General features: G+C 42.9%; 1 protein-coding gene and 1 long non-coding RNA gene across 7 annotated transcripts in view; both read left to right on the top strand.

The window, feature by feature from the left end:
• Window positions 1–5,208: 5,208 nt before the first annotated feature.
• The window catches only part of ANKRD44 (ankyrin repeat domain 44), a 330,964-nt gene continuing 316,478 nt past the window's right edge, over window positions 5,209–19,694 (top strand). For 2 of the 6 annotated variants that reach the window (XM_055290103.2, XM_055290106.2), the window contains exon 1: window positions 5,266–5,510. In XM_055290103.2, coding sequence (XP_055146078.1) covers window positions 5,484–5,510 — 27 coding nt within the window. In that variant the 5' untranslated portion in view covers window positions 5,266–5,483. Of the gene's footprint in view, window positions 5,511–19,694 lie in introns of all 6 variants that reach the window. The other 4 variants (XM_055290102.2, XM_055290105.2, XM_055290101.2 and 1 more) reach the window with 4 other exon arrangements.
• LOC129488229 (uncharacterized) overlaps window positions 5,659–19,694 on the top strand; it is a 62,124-nt gene continuing 48,088 nt past the window's right edge. The window contains exon 1 of the long non-coding RNA XR_010122196.1: window positions 5,659–16,628. This is a non-coding gene — a long non-coding RNA (uncharacterized lncRNA). The remainder of the gene's footprint in view (window positions 16,629–19,694) is intronic.

The raw sequence follows: 19,694 nt of genomic DNA, 5'->3' as shown, positions 1-19,694 counted from the left end.
TGTGGAAGTCAGTGTGGCGATTCCTCAGGGATCTTGAACTAGAAATACCATTTGACCCAGCCATCCCATTACTGGGTATATACCCAAAGGACTATAAATCATGCTGCTATAAAGACACATGCACACGTATGTTTATTGCGGCACTATTCACAATAGCAAAGAGTTGGAACCAACCCAAATGTCCAACAACGATAGACTGGATTAAGAAAATGTGGCACATATATACCATGGAATACTATGCAGCCATAAAAAATGATGAGTTCGTGTCCTTTGTAGGGACATGGATGAAACTGGAAAACATCATTCTCAGTAAACTATCGCAAGGACAAAAAACCAAACACCGCATGTTCTCACTCATAGGTGGGAATTGAACAATGAGAACTCATGGACACAGGAAGGGGAACATCACGCTCCGGGGACTGTTGTGGGGTGGGCGGAGGGGGGAGGGACAGCATTAGGAGATACACCTAATGCTAAATGACGAGTTAATGGGTGCAGGAAATCAACATGGCACATGGATACATATGTAACAAACCTGCACATTGTGCACACGTACCCTAAAACCCTAAAGTATAATAATAAAAAAAAATAATAATAATAAAAAAAAAAAAGAAAATTGTTATCTGCAGAAGAGGGCATGACTTGCTCTACAACTAAGGAATTCTGCATTGTAGATCTAATCAGGGTTCATCAGAGGCTCTATATAGCATCCTTATTTGCCACAGACACTTTAAGTACCATTGGATTCCTCTGGGTCATCAAGTCCTGCTACAGATATTTCTTCTCTCCTTATTCATAATAAAAAATTCCAGCCTTATGGGTTGCTCTATAAATGGGTCACAGCATCACACTCAGATGTAGTACATATTGCCTTTAAAATCCAAAGATGCCCAGAAAGTATTGTGTCTCTTTTCTTAGTGGTAGATGGTACAAGGTGAAGTAATTTGTCTTTTACATTGGAGAGAATATCCTAGTGTTTTCTAGACCAGTGGACCTCCAGAAACTTCACTAAGGTGATGAATTTTCTTGGGGTTTATACCCAATCTCTGGCTCACATGTGTGTTGTTAAGGCAGCTAAAATATTTGTTACTTCCTGTTTATCAGCGCCAATCAGCTCGATGTCTTTAACATAGTGATCAAGACCTGTGCAGATGAGATTATGCCAGAGAGTGAGAGTGTTTACACCCCCTAGAGAAGACTGTAAAGGTGTACTGTTGATCTTGCCATATAAAACAACTTTTGGTGAAAATTGAAATAGATAAAAAGCATTTGCCATATCAATAGTGCACACCAGGTGCCTAGGGCTGTGTTGCTTTGTTGCAGTAAAGACAGCATATATAGAATAGCAGCTGCAACTGACATTACCATTTGATTAAGTTTACAACTTAATAACAAATCATAGTTATTCTCTAAGATCTTTTGCATAGACCCAACAGGTGAGTTAAATGGGGATGTGACAGTATTATCATTCCTGTATCTTCTACGTTTTTCTGGTGGTACCAATATCTACATATTTCCAGGGATTGAGCATTGTTGTTGGTTTTCTAGTCTGGTTTCAAGAGGAAATTCCAGAGGCTTCCATTTGGCCTGTCTTACCATAATAAACTTCACTCTGTGGGTCAGAGAAATGATGTTAGGATTCTGTTAGTTACTGAGTATGTCTATTCTAACTAACAGTTGAGGAGATAACTATAGTTTAGGTCTGCAGAGCTACTGGATCCACACTGATTTATACTTAATTAAAAATTTCATTTATCGCCTACCATAGATCCCCATTTTGATTGGTGGATCCAGTGGTGTTTGCAATCCTCAGGAATTAGCATTAATTCAGAAGCAGTGTCAGTGATCCCTCAAATGTCTGGGTATTTCCTTATTCCCAGTACTCGCTCAGCCTAGAAAAAGGCATCAGGTTCCTTTGGATAAGGCTTGAATGAGGATTTGTAGTATATATTTATGTCAATGCTGCAAGACCCTCCTGAAGGCGACCAGCTTCCCTTTTAATCAAGGAGCTCTGTGTCTGTGAACTCATTTAGGTATGGAAACCGAATGAAAAATAATTTCATTTTGATGGCTCAAGGGAGCTTTCAGGTGGCAGATGTAGAGTTTTGTCTGTTATAAAGATCAATGGCTACTTCCAAAGTCTGCCCATCTATTTCATTCCTAGGACAACCTAGGGCACTGCCAGATATACCTGTAGGTTAAGGCCTTTAAGTACTACTTTGTCTCTGCTGTGCATTACAGTAAATGTGTCCACCTTGTCTCTGCCAGCTAAGTGCTGCCACTTGGCCATTGCTGTCGCAGGATCCCACTAATATAAAAATCAAGGAGCCATCTCAATGAAAGCATCTCCCACCATCATATCCAGCTACTAGAGGGTTTTTCTGATGTTCTCTCTCAAATGTATTTTTCTTTTCTTTTTTTTTTTTTTGACAGAATCTTGCTTTGTCACCCAGGCTGGAGTGCAATGGCGCATCATCGGTTCACTGCAACTTCTGCCTCCTGGGTTCAAGCGACTCTCGTGACTCAGCCTCCCGAGTAGCTGGGACTACAGGTGCGTGCCACCACGCCTGGCTAATTTTCTGTATTTTTAGTAGAGATGGGGTTTCACCATGTTGGCCAGGCTGGTCTCGAACTCCTGACCTCAGGTGATCCACCTGCTTCAGCCTCCCAAAGTGCTGGGTTTATAGGCATGAGCCATGGTGCCGGCCTGTATTTTTCAATGCTTCAGTATAAAGATCATCATCTGGCTCTCCGGGAATATGTAGGGGTTGGCTGTACAGATTATACATGATAAAATTATTCCAACATTCCCATCTCCACGAACCTTTGGATTTCTTTCTCTACATTATACCAGGGGCATTCTGGCTTCTCAAGCTCACCGAATATAGTCAACTGCTGAGTCTGAGTCTCATTTAATGAAGTAAACAAAGTGTTTGAATCACCGTCAAAGTACTGGCTAACACATTAAAAGCAGACCTTCTGATAAACTTAGTCTTATCAATAAATTTTGCCAGATCTTCTGCTCCCTATTTTATTTGGAACTTGGCCATGAGTTGTTCAACCTTTCACAAAGTCATGTCACCTATGACAACACCAATCTTGATATTTGAATTGCTAACACTATATATTCTTATCTGTCTGCATTTGTAATTCTCTCATTCACAAAGCCTCTCCATATAGGTGGAAGCATCTTACTGCTTTGTTTTGTCAGAAGACAAAGAGAGTTGTGTTGTACCACTTACCTACTGAAATACATATTCATTATAAATTACTCTAATTTTTCCTTTATTGTACAATTAGGACAATATATTGTTGCTGGGTTTTTTTTTTTTGAAATTTGTATAGGTAGGTAATATTATCCACAAATTACTTGTCAGGATAGTAAGGGGAGTGTTAAAAATACTAGTTACAAAAAGAGGACGATGGTCTGATTGGGCGGAGAACTGCTGCCTCCTCACTTTGGCCCCAGGAACTTAGGTGCAGGCGTGTCCGCGATGAATCAAATTGGATCTTGAGTGAATCTTCCAAATTAAGTCATTTGTTATCACTCTTCTGAAAAATGGCTCTATTTAAGTAGAGACTGCAGGGCCCTACTCAGTTTACTTACAAAGCCATGCAGGGTGTTCAGTAAATAGACATACCAATAACAGCAGTGAAGAACTGACTCATAGATGCAACATAAACAATCTGTTGTATGTCTGAGAAAGGCCTTAGAATTTTTTTTTGTTTGTTTCCATGCAACATTGATAATAGAGGAGTGGAAGCCAAGAACAAAGTTCCTTGGTTCTTCTTGTCTGCATGATCTGAATTATAATCTATAGGACTAATAAAGGTACATTTGAGATTTAGCTGCTTCGACAACCAGTGGCTGGATGGTAAATGTGAGGATATTAATGCTCCTTTCTCTCCTGTCTCATGTGGAATCTTTGGGGGAGGTTCTAAGAGTAGGGAGGAAGAATGGACATTTGGTTTGTGAATATACAGTAGAGGTAGATGTTTGGTCTTGACCAAAGAATTCTGTAGCTCTAGTTTGCTCTTCAAAGCTGTTCAATGCTGCCCTACAGGTTTGCTCTATGGCCTGCCAGGGGCACCTGGGGCTGCCTGGGAGCACTTCCTCTCCACTTGCTTACTTAATTCTCCCTTCTCCAGATCTCAACTCCTGTCACTTTCTCAGGGAAGCCTGCCCCCACCCACCAGTCTGGTCTAATTCCTTTGTTGTGGGTTCACTTCAGAAGCATGTTTTCCCTTGAGATCCCTTATCTCAGTTTGTAATTACATTCATTAGCAGAGACTATGTGGTTTATGTTGGCATCTTCTGAGAGCAGGTTATCTTATTTATGCTCTCCATTTATTCTCGTGCCTAGCCAGTGCCTGACAAGGTAGGGACTCAGTACATAGCTGTTCAATGAATAAGTGTTTGCTCCAAATTCCAGAACTATCAACAGTTACTATGCTTAGTAATATGACCGTTGTATCTGTAGCCCATGGTGTTTGACAGCTGTCTTCTATTTGTTGAAGAGCTTGGTAACTTGGGATTTTGTAGAGATCAGTAAGGACAGGTGGGAGCACCCAAAAGCCCCATCAACTCGGTGATTTAGGACTGCTTTGCTTCTCCAGGAACTCCACTCCACCCCCACCAGCAAAAACCAAACCCAGGGTGTTTGAATTTAACAATAGTATGTGTGTGTGCATATGTGTGTGTGTGTGTGTGTGTGTGTGTTTAGCTGGAAGGTGGCTGGAGAACAAGGTGGAAGGGCCAGAGCTTCTGTTCCCTCCACCCATAAATGTTTGGCAAACACCTCTAAAGAATCACAATGTGTCCACTGCCTCCTGGCATTAAACAAAGAGAGCATCGGAATTGCGGTCCCTGGCGAGGTGGGATCGTCGGGGCGCTGCCACCACCTGATTCTGGGTTAGGGGAAGGGGGCGTGATCCCATCTCCCCGCTTAAAGTGGACGGCGTGTGAGTGAGAGCCTTTCCTGCCCCCTCGGGGTGTGTCCCCGCGGGCTTCCCCACCCATGTGTGTGAGACCCGTCAGGGAGGCCCGCGATCAGCCCGGGGCCCGGGGCCGGCCCGGCGGGGCACCGCGTGCAGGTGCTGAAGGCAGGCGGCGGCCCGGTGCGGGCGCGGGGGCAGCGCCGGGGGCCGGGCTGCGCGGCTCGGCTGCGGGCGGCAGGAGGCAGCGTCGGCCCAGGCGGCGGGCGGCGAGCGAGCCAGCGCGCGGTGATGTCAGTGGCGGCCCGGCTGGCAGCAGCCGGTACTTCCTGTGGAAAGGCGGGCGGGCTCGGCTGCAAACCCCACTAGCCAGTGTCAGCCTCTCGGCGGGAGGAGGCGGCGGCGGAGGAGGAGCAGGGGGAGGGCTGTCAAATTCGGGAGCCAGATTTTTTTCCCTTCCCCTGGCAATCCCTTCCGCTTCCCCGGCTCCCGGCGTGACATCTGCGGGCCGGGGACCTGCATGTGTGTGCGCGCGAAGGAGCGGAAGAATGGCAGTGCTCAAACTCACCGACCAGGTAGGGGGCGGCGGCGCCGGCGGGCGGGACGCGCGGGCGCGGGGCGGCGCGGAGCCCGGCGGGGGGATGGGGGCGCGGCTGGAGCGCGCCCGCGAGCTGTTTACTCGCGGCGAGGGGGAGGAGTGTGCGCGGCCGCCCGTGCCTCCGAGAGCCCGCGGCGGCAGCTCCCCTCCGCGGCGCCGTCCCCGCCCTGGGCCGTCGGAACTGCGCGCCCGAGTCTGGGGCAGGGCCCGTGGGCGCTGGGCAGCCGGGGTGCGGGAGTGCGGCGGCCGCGGGCTCGGCGGGGCTGGGGAGGGGGCCGGGGGCTCGAGGTGCTCCCGGGACTCCCACCGTGCCGCGTTGCGTGGGCGCCGCCGGCCGGCGTCCCCGGGAGGAGGACGCTGCACGAAGAGGGAAAAAGGATCGCAGACTGGGACCCCTCCCCAAACCTAGCAGGAGTCCTGCCCAGAGTGCGGCTCTTGTGTGGCCGAGCTGTCTTTATTTATCCGTTGGATGTGACATCCTGACTTCCTCTGTAGTTGCCCCAGGCTGTGTGCGTGGTGCGGGATGGGGGCCCCTGGAGACCGCCCTTTCGGATCGGGCCGGTTCCTCCGAGGAAGAGGTGAAGTCTGCTCGGAGCCTCCGCTCACAGGCGGTGGGCTACGGTCTGCCTGTGTCCACCAGCTTTGTTGGCTTTCCTTGCTGAGACACCACACAGGGCAGCTCTGGAGTCCTGGCTTGGAGAGGTGGGGTTATTTGCTGAATCGGATTGACAGTCCTCGCCGCAGGTCTGTGGAATGGTAACAGCCACCTTCGCGGGCTCTGCTGCTCTTAACATTGACACTAACAGGCGCCAAACCAAGTTGCATGACAAAACTCTTTGCAGCTCTTTCCACAAAAAAAGGAAACGGCTTGCTACCCCCACCCCCACCCCTAACCCCGTTTATTCGTGGGTAGTGAAAGGAACTTTGTTTTGGGGTCCTGGTAGGCAGAGACGCAATCTTGACTTTGACCACAGGGTCAGACGTGCCAGCCCTTGGTATTAAATACCTCAAACTTGTCCATGGGTTGCATCTGCTGCCTTGTGTTCTCCAGTTAGTGTCCAGCCAGAACATCTTGCAACTGAAATGCAGTCCGTCACCACAATGATTTGCAATGATTTGTTCTCCTGCCTTTTAGATTCAATTTTTTTAGCTTGTTTTTCCTAAATATTTACAGGTGTTTGGCGGGGTTGGGGATGGGGAAATCACTGAGTTAAAATTCATGTTATTGTTAAATTTAGTAGGAAGAGCAGCTGGTACTTGTGATGAATGTATTTGTTCTCATTGGTTCCAGAGCATTTAAAAGTGTAAGTTGATATCAGGATTTCCTTCACCTTTTGGTCACATACTTTGCCAACTGTTAGACATTTGCTTATTTTAAATCCTACAGTTTTAGCATGTCTTGGGCCTGTCATCTTTGCTAGTACACGTTGCTGTACTTGTCTGTTAATCCCTAGATCTTCAAAGTACAAAGGATGGTTCTAATAGGTATTGTTATCACATATAAGAAAGAACATCACGTAGAAGTTTACAATTGTAAGGACTCTAAGGATGATCTAGCCCAAACTCTTCATTCTCTAAATGACAAAACAGTTCTGGAGAAGTGAAGCAAGTCTTCCTCAAAGAATGCCAGCTACAGACCTGCAGGACTGGGACTAGCTCTTGTCTTCTGCCTTCCAGGCGCTTGTACTTTCTGCTACGGTTGGTATAGGACAGCTCCATCATCTCATTGGATGTGTTGTAAGGGTTACAAGAAAACATCTCTTCCTAGATCAAGATCAACCCTAGTGAGAAGTGTATTACTTGGTCTTACAAAGAGAGGAAGTTATTCTTCAGGGCTTATCAGAGCAGGAATTTCAAAGATGTTGCCTTTTGAGATGTTTCTAAGTATATTTCCTTCCTTCCCCCAATAAACTAGTATGAGTATGGAGAGAAAGGAAGAGTCACACAACCTTTATGTGGTTCCATCTCCAGATACATAAAAAGAACCAAAGGCGTTTTAAGATTCAAGAACTTCTGAAAATGGCCAGTCTATCTTGGGACAAAGTCAGAAGGAGATGGGGTGGGGAAGTGGCCTGGGTGGGGTGGGGTGGTGAACAACGATGGTTTCTGTGTAGCTTTAGGTCCAGGAAGTAAGTGTGTGGTCTTTCTTGCCTTATATAGTCTTACCTTTTCTGTTTGAGACTCAATTCTTAGAAGTCAGTTCTTAACCTCACAGATTAACTTTTAAAACTGTTTGCTTAGACCACTACTAGAAGAGTTTTGCTCCATCATTGTGGGCAGGGAGCCGCCTGCTTGGCATCCCTGCCTTAGAGTTTGTATAGGAGTGCCTTGCTCTCCATTTGGCTTCTAGTAAAACAACCACTTCTTAATTTCTCCCTCCTTTTTTTTTTTTTTTTTTTTTTTTTTTGAGTCAGGGTCTCACTCTGACTCAATAGTATGATCATGGCTCACTGCAGCCTTGGCCTGCCAGGCTCAAACGATCCTCCCACCTCAGCCTCCCCAGTAGCTGGGACTATGGGCACGTGTGCCACCACACCTGGCTAATTTTTGTATTTTTTGTAGACACAGAGTTTCGCCATGTTGCCCAGGCTGGTCTCAAACTCTTGGGCTCAAACAGTCCACCTGCCTCAGCCTCCCAAAGTGCTGGGATTACAGGCGTGAGCCACTGTGTCTGGCACCTCATCTGTTGAATGCCCTATTTGTGAAGTGAATCTTGATTTTTGCTAGGCCTCTTCGATTTTTTGCTGTTGATAACTTGAAACACAAATTGCCTGGATTTGTCTTTAAATGTGGCCAAACTCAGGGGTGACAGATGATGACATTTTCTCTCTAGCTAAAGCTGGGTGCAGGAGCTTGCTAGGTGAAGCAGACACTACTTCAGCAGTCAGTCCTGTAGTGACCTCTCAATCTTGCAAGAGAAGGAAAATGTTTTTTCCCAACTCTTTTTTTCGGGAGAGTAAAAAGAAAAAGGGAGAGACCAGTGTGATTTTTAGTCTTTTTTTTTTTTTTTCACTGTGAAAAAGGAACTGGGAGCTATCACTACAAACAAACAAACTTGGCATTTAGCACTTCTGCATTTGTAACTTTTGTAACTGTGTCCCTTCTGTTTTCCTCTTCACAGGGCACACATAATTTTTCTTGCAGCCTTAGGGGGCACTAACCATCCTGGTTTGTGCAGATTGACTGGTGTCCCAGCATATGGGGCTAAAACCGGGAAAATTCCAGGCGAACTGGGAGGAACTGGTTACCCTGTGTAACACAGAACACCCTCAACTATGTCATTAATATAATAATGTAATTAGTTCCTTGTATGTGGACATTAGGAGTTTTATATTTTTTGGTAAAGTGAGATAATTTTAAGTTTGGGAAAGAAAATTTTGTTAAATACAGATCTAAGGCATTTTGACTCAAAGACAGCCATGAAACCTTTTTGAAAATTGATTTGATATTGACTTTTTTAGGGTGTTCTTTAGGTCATATAGTTAAAGGCACTGTAGTCATTTTAAGTGTGTGGTCGTATCTTCAGCCTGGATCTCTACCCGAAATTTATTTTCAGGGTTATGAAGCTAGGATGGTAAGTTCTGTTGCGTGTTTAAAGTGTCCACTATTCTTACCTGCATTTGTTAACGATAGCAGAACACTCATCTCGGAGGCTGCCTGCAGACAAACTGTTTCAGCAGGTGGCCTTTTTGGAGCTTCCTGCCTGGAGGCCTTCTGGTTTGGCATTCCCTTGCCAAGTCCTAGTTCACACTTGAGTCACCTGCCTTCTTGCCAAAGGCAGTGGCTGGCAGCGGTGGCAGTGGCAAGAGACTAGAAATCCTGTGTAACTTTGGGAGCAGGATTTCTAGCCCATAGTGTGGGGCCTTGGGGCGTGTTACATATTTTATTGGGCTGCCCTTGTTCTTCCATGGCTCCCTAGAGCACTGGTGTTAAAGCAAACAGTATGCTGTAGTCCTGTCTTCAGCAGAGAAGAAAGGAAAAGAAAGGCTTTATTTAGAACCTTTTCTGGTTGTTTCAGGACCCAATCACATGGTTTTGAGAGTGCACTTGAGGCTGGTGTTTCATGGCAGAGACCTAATAATGTCACACATTTATTGTGCTCTTATTGTATACTGGGCCTTTGCAGTGAATCATGTCTTAATCCTCATAGCCACACTAGGAGGTAGGTGGTGGTGTGATTTCTATTTTATGGATGAGAAAACAGGAATAGAGAGGCTAATTGACCTGTTTAGGGTCATACGCCCTGTAAGTGATGTAGCACATTGTCCTACCCTGGCAGTCTGATTGCACAGGTGGGGCTCTGACCACAAGGCTATACTTTTCATAGTTGAAAGGGCAGTGCAGCCATGGGATTAATGGGTGCCTGATCTTGTTTACAGAGAAGCGATTGGATGAGCAGCGTTCCCTGAACTCCTTCTGCCTCTTGGGCTAGACCCATTTCTGTACATAGTAAGGAGCTGCTCTGAGGCCTCTACCCCTGCCTGGCTTATATCTGGCTTTTCCCATTAGCCTCTCCATTTCCTCACCCCGGTGAATGATGTGTTGGTAGTTCAGTGATTTTTTTTCATATATATATATATAAAACAAATGAACCGCGGTCATTATAGGAAAATCAGAAAGCTAGATGAGCAAACCAAAAAATTTTAAAACCATATGAAGCCTCTATACTCAAGAGAGAACTATTCTTGATGTTTTGATGTTTCCTTCTAGTCTTCTGTCTGGGTAGCCAGGTAAAATTTTTAAACTTTCCGTGTGATAATATCATTACCTTTCATGTGTGCACATAGCTGATATCTGTGTTCTCTACACCAATGACTTTTCCAAATAAACTTATTCTTCTCTTACATATATGATTGGCTCTTTAGCCAACACCAGCACATAAGCTCTAGCTCTGGATTGATGGAACCAGCTTTTTTCTTTCTCTTTCTTCTCTTTCTTTTTTGTTTTGTTTTGTTTTGTTTTGTTTTCTTTTCTTTCTTTCTTTTTCTTTCTTTCTTTTTCTTTCTTTCTTTTTTTTTGATTTCAACTTTTTACTTCCTCTTTTGCTTTGAACAGAGAGCAAATATAAACTCAAAAAGGCACAAATTGTTTGTACCAGAAACAGAAATGAAAGATTCTTTAAAAAGATTTGTATTTCTACAAGATAATGTGAATTTTTATAGGCTAAAGTATAACACGAAATAATTTAAAAACAGGCAGAGCTACAGAGATCTGATAATTTTGTGGTTTCCAAATTTGTTTAAGCTATAACACTCCTTTTTTTTCCCCCAAAGAAATTTCATATTGAAGCTCAATATATAAAAAAGATTGGCTTGGACAGTGGTCCCTGAGTCCCTCTTGAAAACTGGTTGGGTTTAGTATTATTTGAAAGCCCCTTTGTATGAGAAAACTCCTGGTGATTGGTTAAGTGTTTTTTAGTTGTTGTTGTTGTTTTCCTGACACATCATGTATGAAACAACATTTATAAATATTTGTGAATGATTAGGAACTACACAGAACTAGGATGACTATATCATTTTTATCTGTTTGAGAATCATAGGTGATACTACTCAATATGAAGCCACAAATAGATGTGAGCCAGGACTGTCCTGGGTAAACCTGGATATGTGGTCATTATATATTCACATAGACTCCATGTTTGCTCACCACAGGCTTGACAGTGACAGTAAACTAGTTTGACTAGGAGACTACTCTGTCTCTTTTGAGTCAGGTCTACAGTGGTGCAGGCATTACAAAGATCATTTTATGACCTTGTGCAGAGTTGGGAAACAGCTTCCATCTCACACATCAGTTCTGATCGGTCCAGGGCTTGCAGGTGTAATGTGATAGAAATATTCTGACTCTTGTGGTCAAGGATCCGAGAAAGTGTGATTGATTACCCGTGTTTGCTGTGGGTACACGGGAAGGGAGAAGTGACATATGTTGTACATTAGCCAACCCTTGGCAAGACATGTTAACCTCTGTAGGCTTCAGGTTTCTCTTTGTAAAACGAAGAGGTTGGACTGAATGCCCTTATGGTGCCTCAGCTCTGCCCTCTCCCTTCTGTGCCTTGGTGCCTGTAATGGAGACCGATGCTCTTTACATGGTTTGTGTTATAGCCTTTCTTACAAATGTGACTATGAAGGGTGTATTTGCAGATGAGCTCTAATAAGGCTTTCCAGGTAACAAAGTCAAACAGCTTCAGGTTCCAGAGAAGGATTTTAACCAATGTCAATGACTTAGAACTAATTCCTATTCTCCACCCTACTTCAATTCATAGATAATCTAAGATTACCCATTTTATTTATTCTGTATTTTTATGTTTTTGAGACAGAGTCTCGCTCTGTTGCCCAGGCTGGAGTATAGTGGTGCAATCTTGGCTCATTGCAACCCCCGCCAACCCCCTCCTGGGGTTCAAGCGATTCTTGTGCCTCAGACTCCCATGTAGCTGGGATTACAGGTGTGCACCACTATGCCTGGCTAATTTTTGTATTTTTAGTAGAGATGAGGTTTCACCGTGTTGGCCAGGCTGGTCTCTTACTCCTGGCCTCATGTGATCTGCCTGCCTTAGCCTCCCAAAGTGCTGGGATTACAGGGGTAAGCCACCACACCTGGCCTAAGATTGCCCACTTTATAGATTACTCCTTTTTAACCTTTTAACCAATATATTATTTGGCTCTGGCTGCTTTCAGAGGTTGGGAATGCAGGTATTTGCCCTTGTCAGTGTTTATGTTTGTAAATATGTTGGTAGCCTAAGAGGTTGAAATTAATGATTCATGAATCCAGCTTGTAATTATGATATTCATAATTTTTAAGGATCTTTTCACTCGCCTCCTCTTTTGAAATCTTAAAATTTGGTATTCTATAAAGTGAGCTAAGCAAATAAATATATAGTCCACCTTTGGGCTGTTTCAGAGATTATTAAGTCAATAATTGTTTGCATTTCTTGGATTTTGTTTGCTTAGAGTCCCCTTGCTCCCATCCTGGGGAATTTTAAGCATCCAAGCATAACTTTCTAGGATATCTTTTATAGCAGAAGACCATTTTCCCCTAAGAGAGCTTTCAGAGCTTTTGGTAAAATTAGGGAGACTTGTGGAAACATCAGTTTGAGCCTAGATATGGAAATTAATCACAATTCTAACCTGTCTCTAAAAGTTTTGCTTTTTTTATTTAAAAATTTTTGTTTTGCTTTAGTTTGTTTTAAAAATAACACTAGATTGGGAATCAGAAGACGTGGATTCTACTCATGGTTCTTCTAACAGTTGTATGGTTTGGGTTAAGTCCTGGCCTTCGTTTCTTTGTCTGTCAAAATGGAAACAGGTAGAAAATTCTCTAAATTCTTCCAAGCTTTAACATTCTAAGATAGCTCCTCACATATTTCAATGTCAGTCTTTTCTCATCTTGTGGAATCTCATTTCAAAAAGTATCTGCCTTTTATGAACTTCTGATTTTCTCCCAAGTGTGTTTGTGGCAGCTTTAAAGTTTCCCAGGTTTGGTAAACACATCCTGAGTTTTGTCTAAGGGTGAGGAGTCCTTACTCCAAGAAGATTGTCTTCTGGGATCTCCAGGAGCCTGGCTGTGGGGACACAGAACCCCTGGGGCTGTTCTCAGTGTGGTCCTTTGAGAATCCTCTTCAACTTCTTACAGGATAAAGGGAGCAATCCCTACAGAGGCCGTGCTTGTCTCTCGTGAGCTGGGGCCCACTTTAGCCTTCTTCAGAGGTGTTGCTTTAGCAAATACCTTGGATCCTCCCAGGCAAAATCCTCTTTTGTTGAACCCAAATAACATGTGCATCTAACAAGTTTATTTCTCAAGGGTTGGCCCAGAGTTGGGTGCAGTTGACATGGTGACCACAGACTTTCTCAAGAAAGGAAGAAAATTCCTACATGTAATCATCAGCCTCCGTATGGTTAGTCTCTGCAGAGGAGACTTGTTTTGGTGTCTAAGACTGTCAAGATCAGGAAAAAGGAAAGTGAGCTTAAGAGAAGTCTAAAGACAGAAAGCCAGGCAGACATTCAGGTCAGCCGGGACAAATCAACCAATCAATTATTGTTAAACAATGGCCTCCAAAAGTAGGTGTGGCCTACACCCCAAAGATGAACACAATGCTTTATTGAGTTGGAGTTTGGGAAAGAGAACATTAGAATTCATATTTCTTTAAGTCATTCTTTTAAACTTTTAATTTTTATGTAGTTTTAGTACATCTTATTTGCTAGTACTGTGTAATCTTTTTGGCTGTATTTTTCACTGTCTGCCACCTGGCCAAATCACCGCTTGGGCTATTGCAGCAGCCTCTGACTGGTCTTCTTCCATCTGACCTTGGCCCCTACACGCTACTCTCAACGTAGCTCTCAGAGTGATGGAACTCAGAACTTGTCACTCCTGCTCAAAAACTTCCAGTTTCACTCAGGTGAAAGCTAAGATCATTAGAATGACCTCTGCACTCAGCTCCTCCACTCACCTGTCCAGCCTTGTCTGCTCTCCATCTCTTCCTGGCTCCTTGGCTCCAGCGACATGCCAGCTGCGCTCCTGCCTCGGGACCCTTGCTGTTCCTGCTCCCTGTGCAGCTTCCTAGATATTTGCATGGCTCACCTTTACCTCTTTCGGGTCTTTCCTCAGATGTTACCTTCTCAGTGAGTCCCTTTCTGACCACACTATTTAAAATGTCCACTCCACATTTCCTGTCTGCCTTTCTTTATTTTCCTCCACAGTACAAATTCCTCATACCATATATTTTACTCCCGCCATTTTAAAAACCAAAACTTACATGTGGTTAAGATATAGATAACAGGACAAAGATTATTTTATTAGTTGGGTTCATTCACTGCTGTATCTTCAGCACTTAGAACAGGGTAAGGTGCACAGTAAATGCCCAATAAATATTTGTTAAGTGAATGAATATAAATATGTATGTGTATCTGTATACGTATATGTACATGTTCAAATGTTTTTTACTCATGAAGTGCTCAGACAAAAGAGAAACACTTCTATAAACAGCTTTCATTTTACCCTGGGATGTCAAATTTCCATTCAAACAAAATTAAGAGAAAGTTTTCTGCCCTATGAAAATGTAAAAGATCACATATTGTCCTATTTTCTGGTTATATTTTCCCTCTTTTTAAACTGTGCTTTTGGTTGTGACAATGGTTAGCACTGTAGGTAATTCTCAGTCGTAGGTAATTCTCAGTTCCATTTCTTTTCAGGGGAAGTATCAAGGTGACACTAGGGGACAGGAAATATTGTCCCTAAATGTTGTAAGAGTAGATCTGCTATGTATTCAAGCAATCAAGGGGTGTTTAATGAGCTACATCTACACAGCAGTGATACAGCATAGCTCTGCTGGGGCTCTCTGCTCTCCCCTTCTCCACAAAAGGGAAGGACAGGTAAGAACAGGCACAATAAAACAGAAAGCAGACAGAAAGAATTGGGAACAAGGAGATAAGACAAGAATCATGCTTTACATGATTTAATCCTAATATTTTTATAAGAGGATGGCTATCATCACTTCATTTTAAAGACGAGGAAAATGAGGCCAGGTGTGGGGGCTCATGCCTGTAATCCCAGCACTTTGGGAGGCCGAGGAAGGTGGATCACCTGAGGTCAGGAGTTTGAGACCATCCTGGCCAGAGAGATGGCCAGAGATGGCTAGAGATGGTGAAACCCCATCTCTACTAAAATTACAAAAATTAGTCAGGCGTGGTGGCAGGCACTTGTAATCCCAGCTACTCGGGAGGCTGAGGCAGGAGAATCTCTTGAACCTGGGAGGCGGAGGTTGCAGTGAGCCGAGATTGTGCCATTGCACTCCAGCCTGGGCGACAAGAGTGAAACTCTCTCTCTCTCAAAGGGAAAATGAAAACTGAGAGGTTGAGTAATTTTTTTCAGGGTCGCGTGACTCTGGGAGTCACGTCTGGGCAAGCTCAACTCCAAGGTGCACATTCTTAGCCATCACACATTAGGATTCTTGAAATAGGTGCAGTGTCACAAGAGGCCTTTTTCCCCGTGGAGCTCACAGTCTAGTTAGATGATACTGAATGCCTTCACATGAAAGGCCCTCTTTAACGTTTATTGAGTTCATGTGGCATATGAAACAGTTATCAATCCACATATAGTGCAGGTTTAGACTATGCTTAGGGGTATTGATTAGGGACTTCAGGAGCCCAGAGATGGGCAGAGTCATTAAGAAGGGAGCTGGAGGGAGTCTTAAGTGGTACTTGAGGAAGGGAATGATTCAGGCAGCAGATGTGGGTAGAACCCAAGTGAGTGACATGTTGTGTACCTCTCAGGTAACCTGGTGACTAAACTTACTGAGTCATAGGGTTCATGTTAGGTAGGAAGAAGAGGTAAGGAAATATCCAATTTGCAAACTGGATAGGAGAGGTGTTTGCATATTAACACATTTTTCTCAGTTGAGTTCTTTGATAGGTACTACATGCCCTCTGCCTGAAAAGTTGATGAATTTGTGCCTAAGCAAAACTCATTGTTTCCATTTGTTGCACATGACCTTTTACAAATTAATTTGTATTTACTTTGTTCCAAAAAGTATTGAAGCATTAAAGTAAGGTGTTGCCTTATGGGCCCTTCTGTGTCCATGATACTCCTGGCTTGAATAGAATGTTGCATGAGGTACCATGGCAACATTTTGTGAACAAACATGTATTTTGGAGTAGCAAGGACTTCATTGAAAGGATCTAGATGGTTTGGTGATGTAGGCCATTGATGGAATAATGTAGTAGGTTTAAAGATGACTTTTTTTTCCTTCTTAAAAAATTATTTCCATAGGTTTTCCGGGAACAGGTGGTGTTTGGTTACATGAATAAGTTCTTCAGTGGTGATTTCTGAGATTTTGGTGCACCTGTCACCACTAAAGAACCGTACCCACTGTGTAGTCTTTTATCCCTCACTCCTTTCTCACTGTTTCCCTGATTCCCCAAAGCCCATTGTATCATTCTTATGCGTTTGTGTCCTCATAGCTTAGCTCCTACTAATGAATGAGAACATATGATGTTTGTTTTTCCATTTCTGAGCTATTTCAGTTAGAATAATCATCTCCCATTCCATCCAGGTTGCTGCAAATGCCATTATTTCATTCCTTTGTATGGCTGAGTAGTATTCCATGGTATGTATCTACCACATTTTCTTTATCCACTCATTGATCGATGGGCATTTGGGCTGGTTCCATATTTTTGCAGTTGCGAATTGTGCTGCTGTAAACATGCGTGTGCAAGTACCTTTTTCTTATGATTTCTTTTCCTCTGGGTAGATACCCAGGAGTGGGATTGCCGGATCTAGAGATGACTTGTTTTTAATCTTATACATATTTTTTAAATAAAAAATTACAAAATCCAGACTATGGGCTGCCTACAGAAAAAAAAAAGACCTCATTTCTTTAAAAAATCAATTGTAAGAGGAAAAAAAAAAGATGGAGAGGAAATATAAATCCATAAATTAAAAGGGAATTAAGATACATTCAGACTAATTGCAGTGAACAGATTTGGATTCTGATTTAAACAAACTTAAAAAACACACTTCTTTGAGATAATTGGGGAAATTTGAATACTGACTGGATATTTGATGATTTAAAGTGTGAATATGATATTGTGGTTATGTTTAAAAAGAGAATCCTCTTACAAAACTAGAAACTGTAAAACTCTAGCATTTTTTCTCTTTTTTTTTTTTTTGAAATAGGATCTCACTCTGTCACCCACGCTAGAGTGTAGTGGTGTGATCACAGCTCACTGCAGCCTTGACTTCTGGGGCTCAGTCGAGTCTCCCACCTCAGCCTCCTGAGTAGCTGGGACTACAGGTGCGTGTCACTACACCTGGGTAATTTTTGTATTTTTAGTAGAGATGGAGTTTCACCATGTTGCCCAGGCTGGTCTCGAACTCCTGGAATCAAGTGATCTGCTTGGCTTTCCAAAGTGCTGAGATTACAGGCGTGAGCCACCATGCTTGGCCTACTTAGCATTTTCTCAGGGCACCTATTTAAGTGACACATTCTTTTTGGAAGCTATTTTTCTTTTTACTTCTTCCTGCCACCTTTGTGCCCCTCTGAAGGCCTCCACTCTCACTTGATAGAATGCCTTCAGTGAAGTTGTTAGAATCCTTTCTGTTTCTCCATAAAAGCACATGATTTTTCTGGTTTTGCTGCCCAAGGAAATATGCTTCTGAGCTAGTTGTGTGGTCCACACATCTATTGGCTTAGTTTAAGTGGCTCCACAACTTGAGCCAAATATTTGAGCATCGGTCATAGAATCCCATCTAGTATGCTTTTAGGAAGACCTGGATTTGGCTTGTCCAGTGTAAGATATTTGGAAGGGAATTTAGATATTAGAGTTGCCAAAAATCGCTTTCTTACATTGACTTTTAAACTATGTTTTTAATTATACTGTGTAGTTCTTAAAGGCAGCAGTTACAAGGTCTCAACTCTAATGGGCCTGGCTGCCATGCCTCTCTTCTTACCTGAACAGGAAGTAGGTGTTTGTTGTTGCCTTGAGTGGTTTCACCATTGCTTCAGACATGCTGAAATATCTTCCTTTGTTTCTACAAGTGTGAAAATCTTTCTATATCCTTCTTAACGGAGTCCAGATTTAAGAATAGACCATAAGCATAAGAAGTGGCCAGCTGCGACTTGAGTAAATGATACTGTCATGAGTAATTTAGAAGCCATGTGACTAAGGGTTTGGTACTTTGGAGCCTTAGTATAATTAGGTCTTGGGGCTCATGAGATGAGTGCAATGTTTAATTGCTAATGCTCCTTTTCTTTTTTTTTTTTGAGACGGTGTCTCGCTCTGTCGCCCAGGCTGGAGTGCAGTGGCGCGATGTCGGCTCACTGCTAGCTCTGCCTCCAGGGTTCACGCCATTCTCCTGCCTCAGCCTCCCGAGTACCTGGGACTATAGGCGCCCGCCACCACGCCCGGCTAATTTTTTGTATTTTTAGTAGAGACGGGGTTTCACTGTGTTAGCCAGGATGGTCTCGATCTCCTGACCTTGTGATCCACCCGCCTCGGCCTGCCAAAGTGCTGGGATTACAGGCGTGAGCCACTGCGCCCGGCTAATGCTCCTTTTCATAGCAGCCAAGAAGAGACAATCTTTTTAAGTAGCTCTGCTTTTTAGCAAGGAGTCTTCTATCAAGGTTTCAGGGTACTGTATTTTATGTATAATATTTTAAAATATTGTGGCATCTAACTGAACAATTTCCAAAAATGCTCCGTGTGAGTTGTATAGTTAGAATACTAAAGTTGATGTCTGGAGACCTGGGCTGTGTGCACAGCACTACTCCTAACAAGCTGTGTCCATCTTCCTGTGACACAACTTTCCTTGACTGTAATATGGGTAAAATAATACTTGCTTTATGGGAAAGTTGTGATAATCAAGTGGGAAAAGTCTTTGTATAGCAGGTGGTCCTTGGTTGGCACTCTATAATAAATAGTTTCTGAATCTTGGGCTGGTTCCTCATTTGTCACATTAGAGAGACCAGTTTTCTCGGGTCAATTTCAGCTCTATGAAAATATGATTTGAGTTAGTTTTTGTTTTAGATTTATGACGTTTTAACTAGTCTTCTTTCTCTCTAACTTAAAACAACATTGGTAGAAAGAGTTTGTTTGTTTTATTTTTGTATGGAATTTCCATACTTCGTTTGAAACATAGCGTTTGGTTCCTACAGCTTTAGGAAGTTCATTTTTCTTTCATTTTGGTTTTTATCAAATCAATTGACTTAGTTTATGACCGAAGAATCTTATGTTTAGATAGATCTAGGAGGATCAATTTGTGTTGAAAAGATTCTCAGGAGTTTGCAGTCATTTTTGATTTAAGTTGTCAAAAAGAACTTTGAAAATTACTTATAAGAATGCCACTTCCTCTTCACAGAAGTATAAAACTGGGTCTTTTTGAGGAAGTGTGTAAAAACAAAACAGTTGATAGGGTAATCTTTGTAAAAAATCATCACAGCAGAATGTCTAAAAAACACTGGTGTAAAATTTCAAGTCTTGAATGAATTTATAACAGGGTAGAAAACAAACTTCTCTGATAAAATGTGACTTAAAAAGTTAGATGAAGGATACACTGTAAAAAGTTACTTTAATTTGGGATTTTTTACCTTTTAAAACTATAGAATGCTACTTAAAGAGCAGATAATTTAAACATCATTGGATATGTGTATGTATCTTAATTCTAACAAAGCATT

The sequence above is a fragment of the Symphalangus syndactylus genome, chromosome 8 (genome assembly GCF_028878055.3).
Source record: "Symphalangus syndactylus isolate Jambi chromosome 8, NHGRI_mSymSyn1-v2.1_pri, whole genome shotgun sequence".
Classification (NCBI taxonomy): Eukaryota; Metazoa; Chordata; class Mammalia; order Primates; family Hylobatidae; genus Symphalangus; species Symphalangus syndactylus.
Note: the sequence above shows the minus strand (reverse complement) of the source record. Positions and strands in the feature narration are given on the sequence as shown.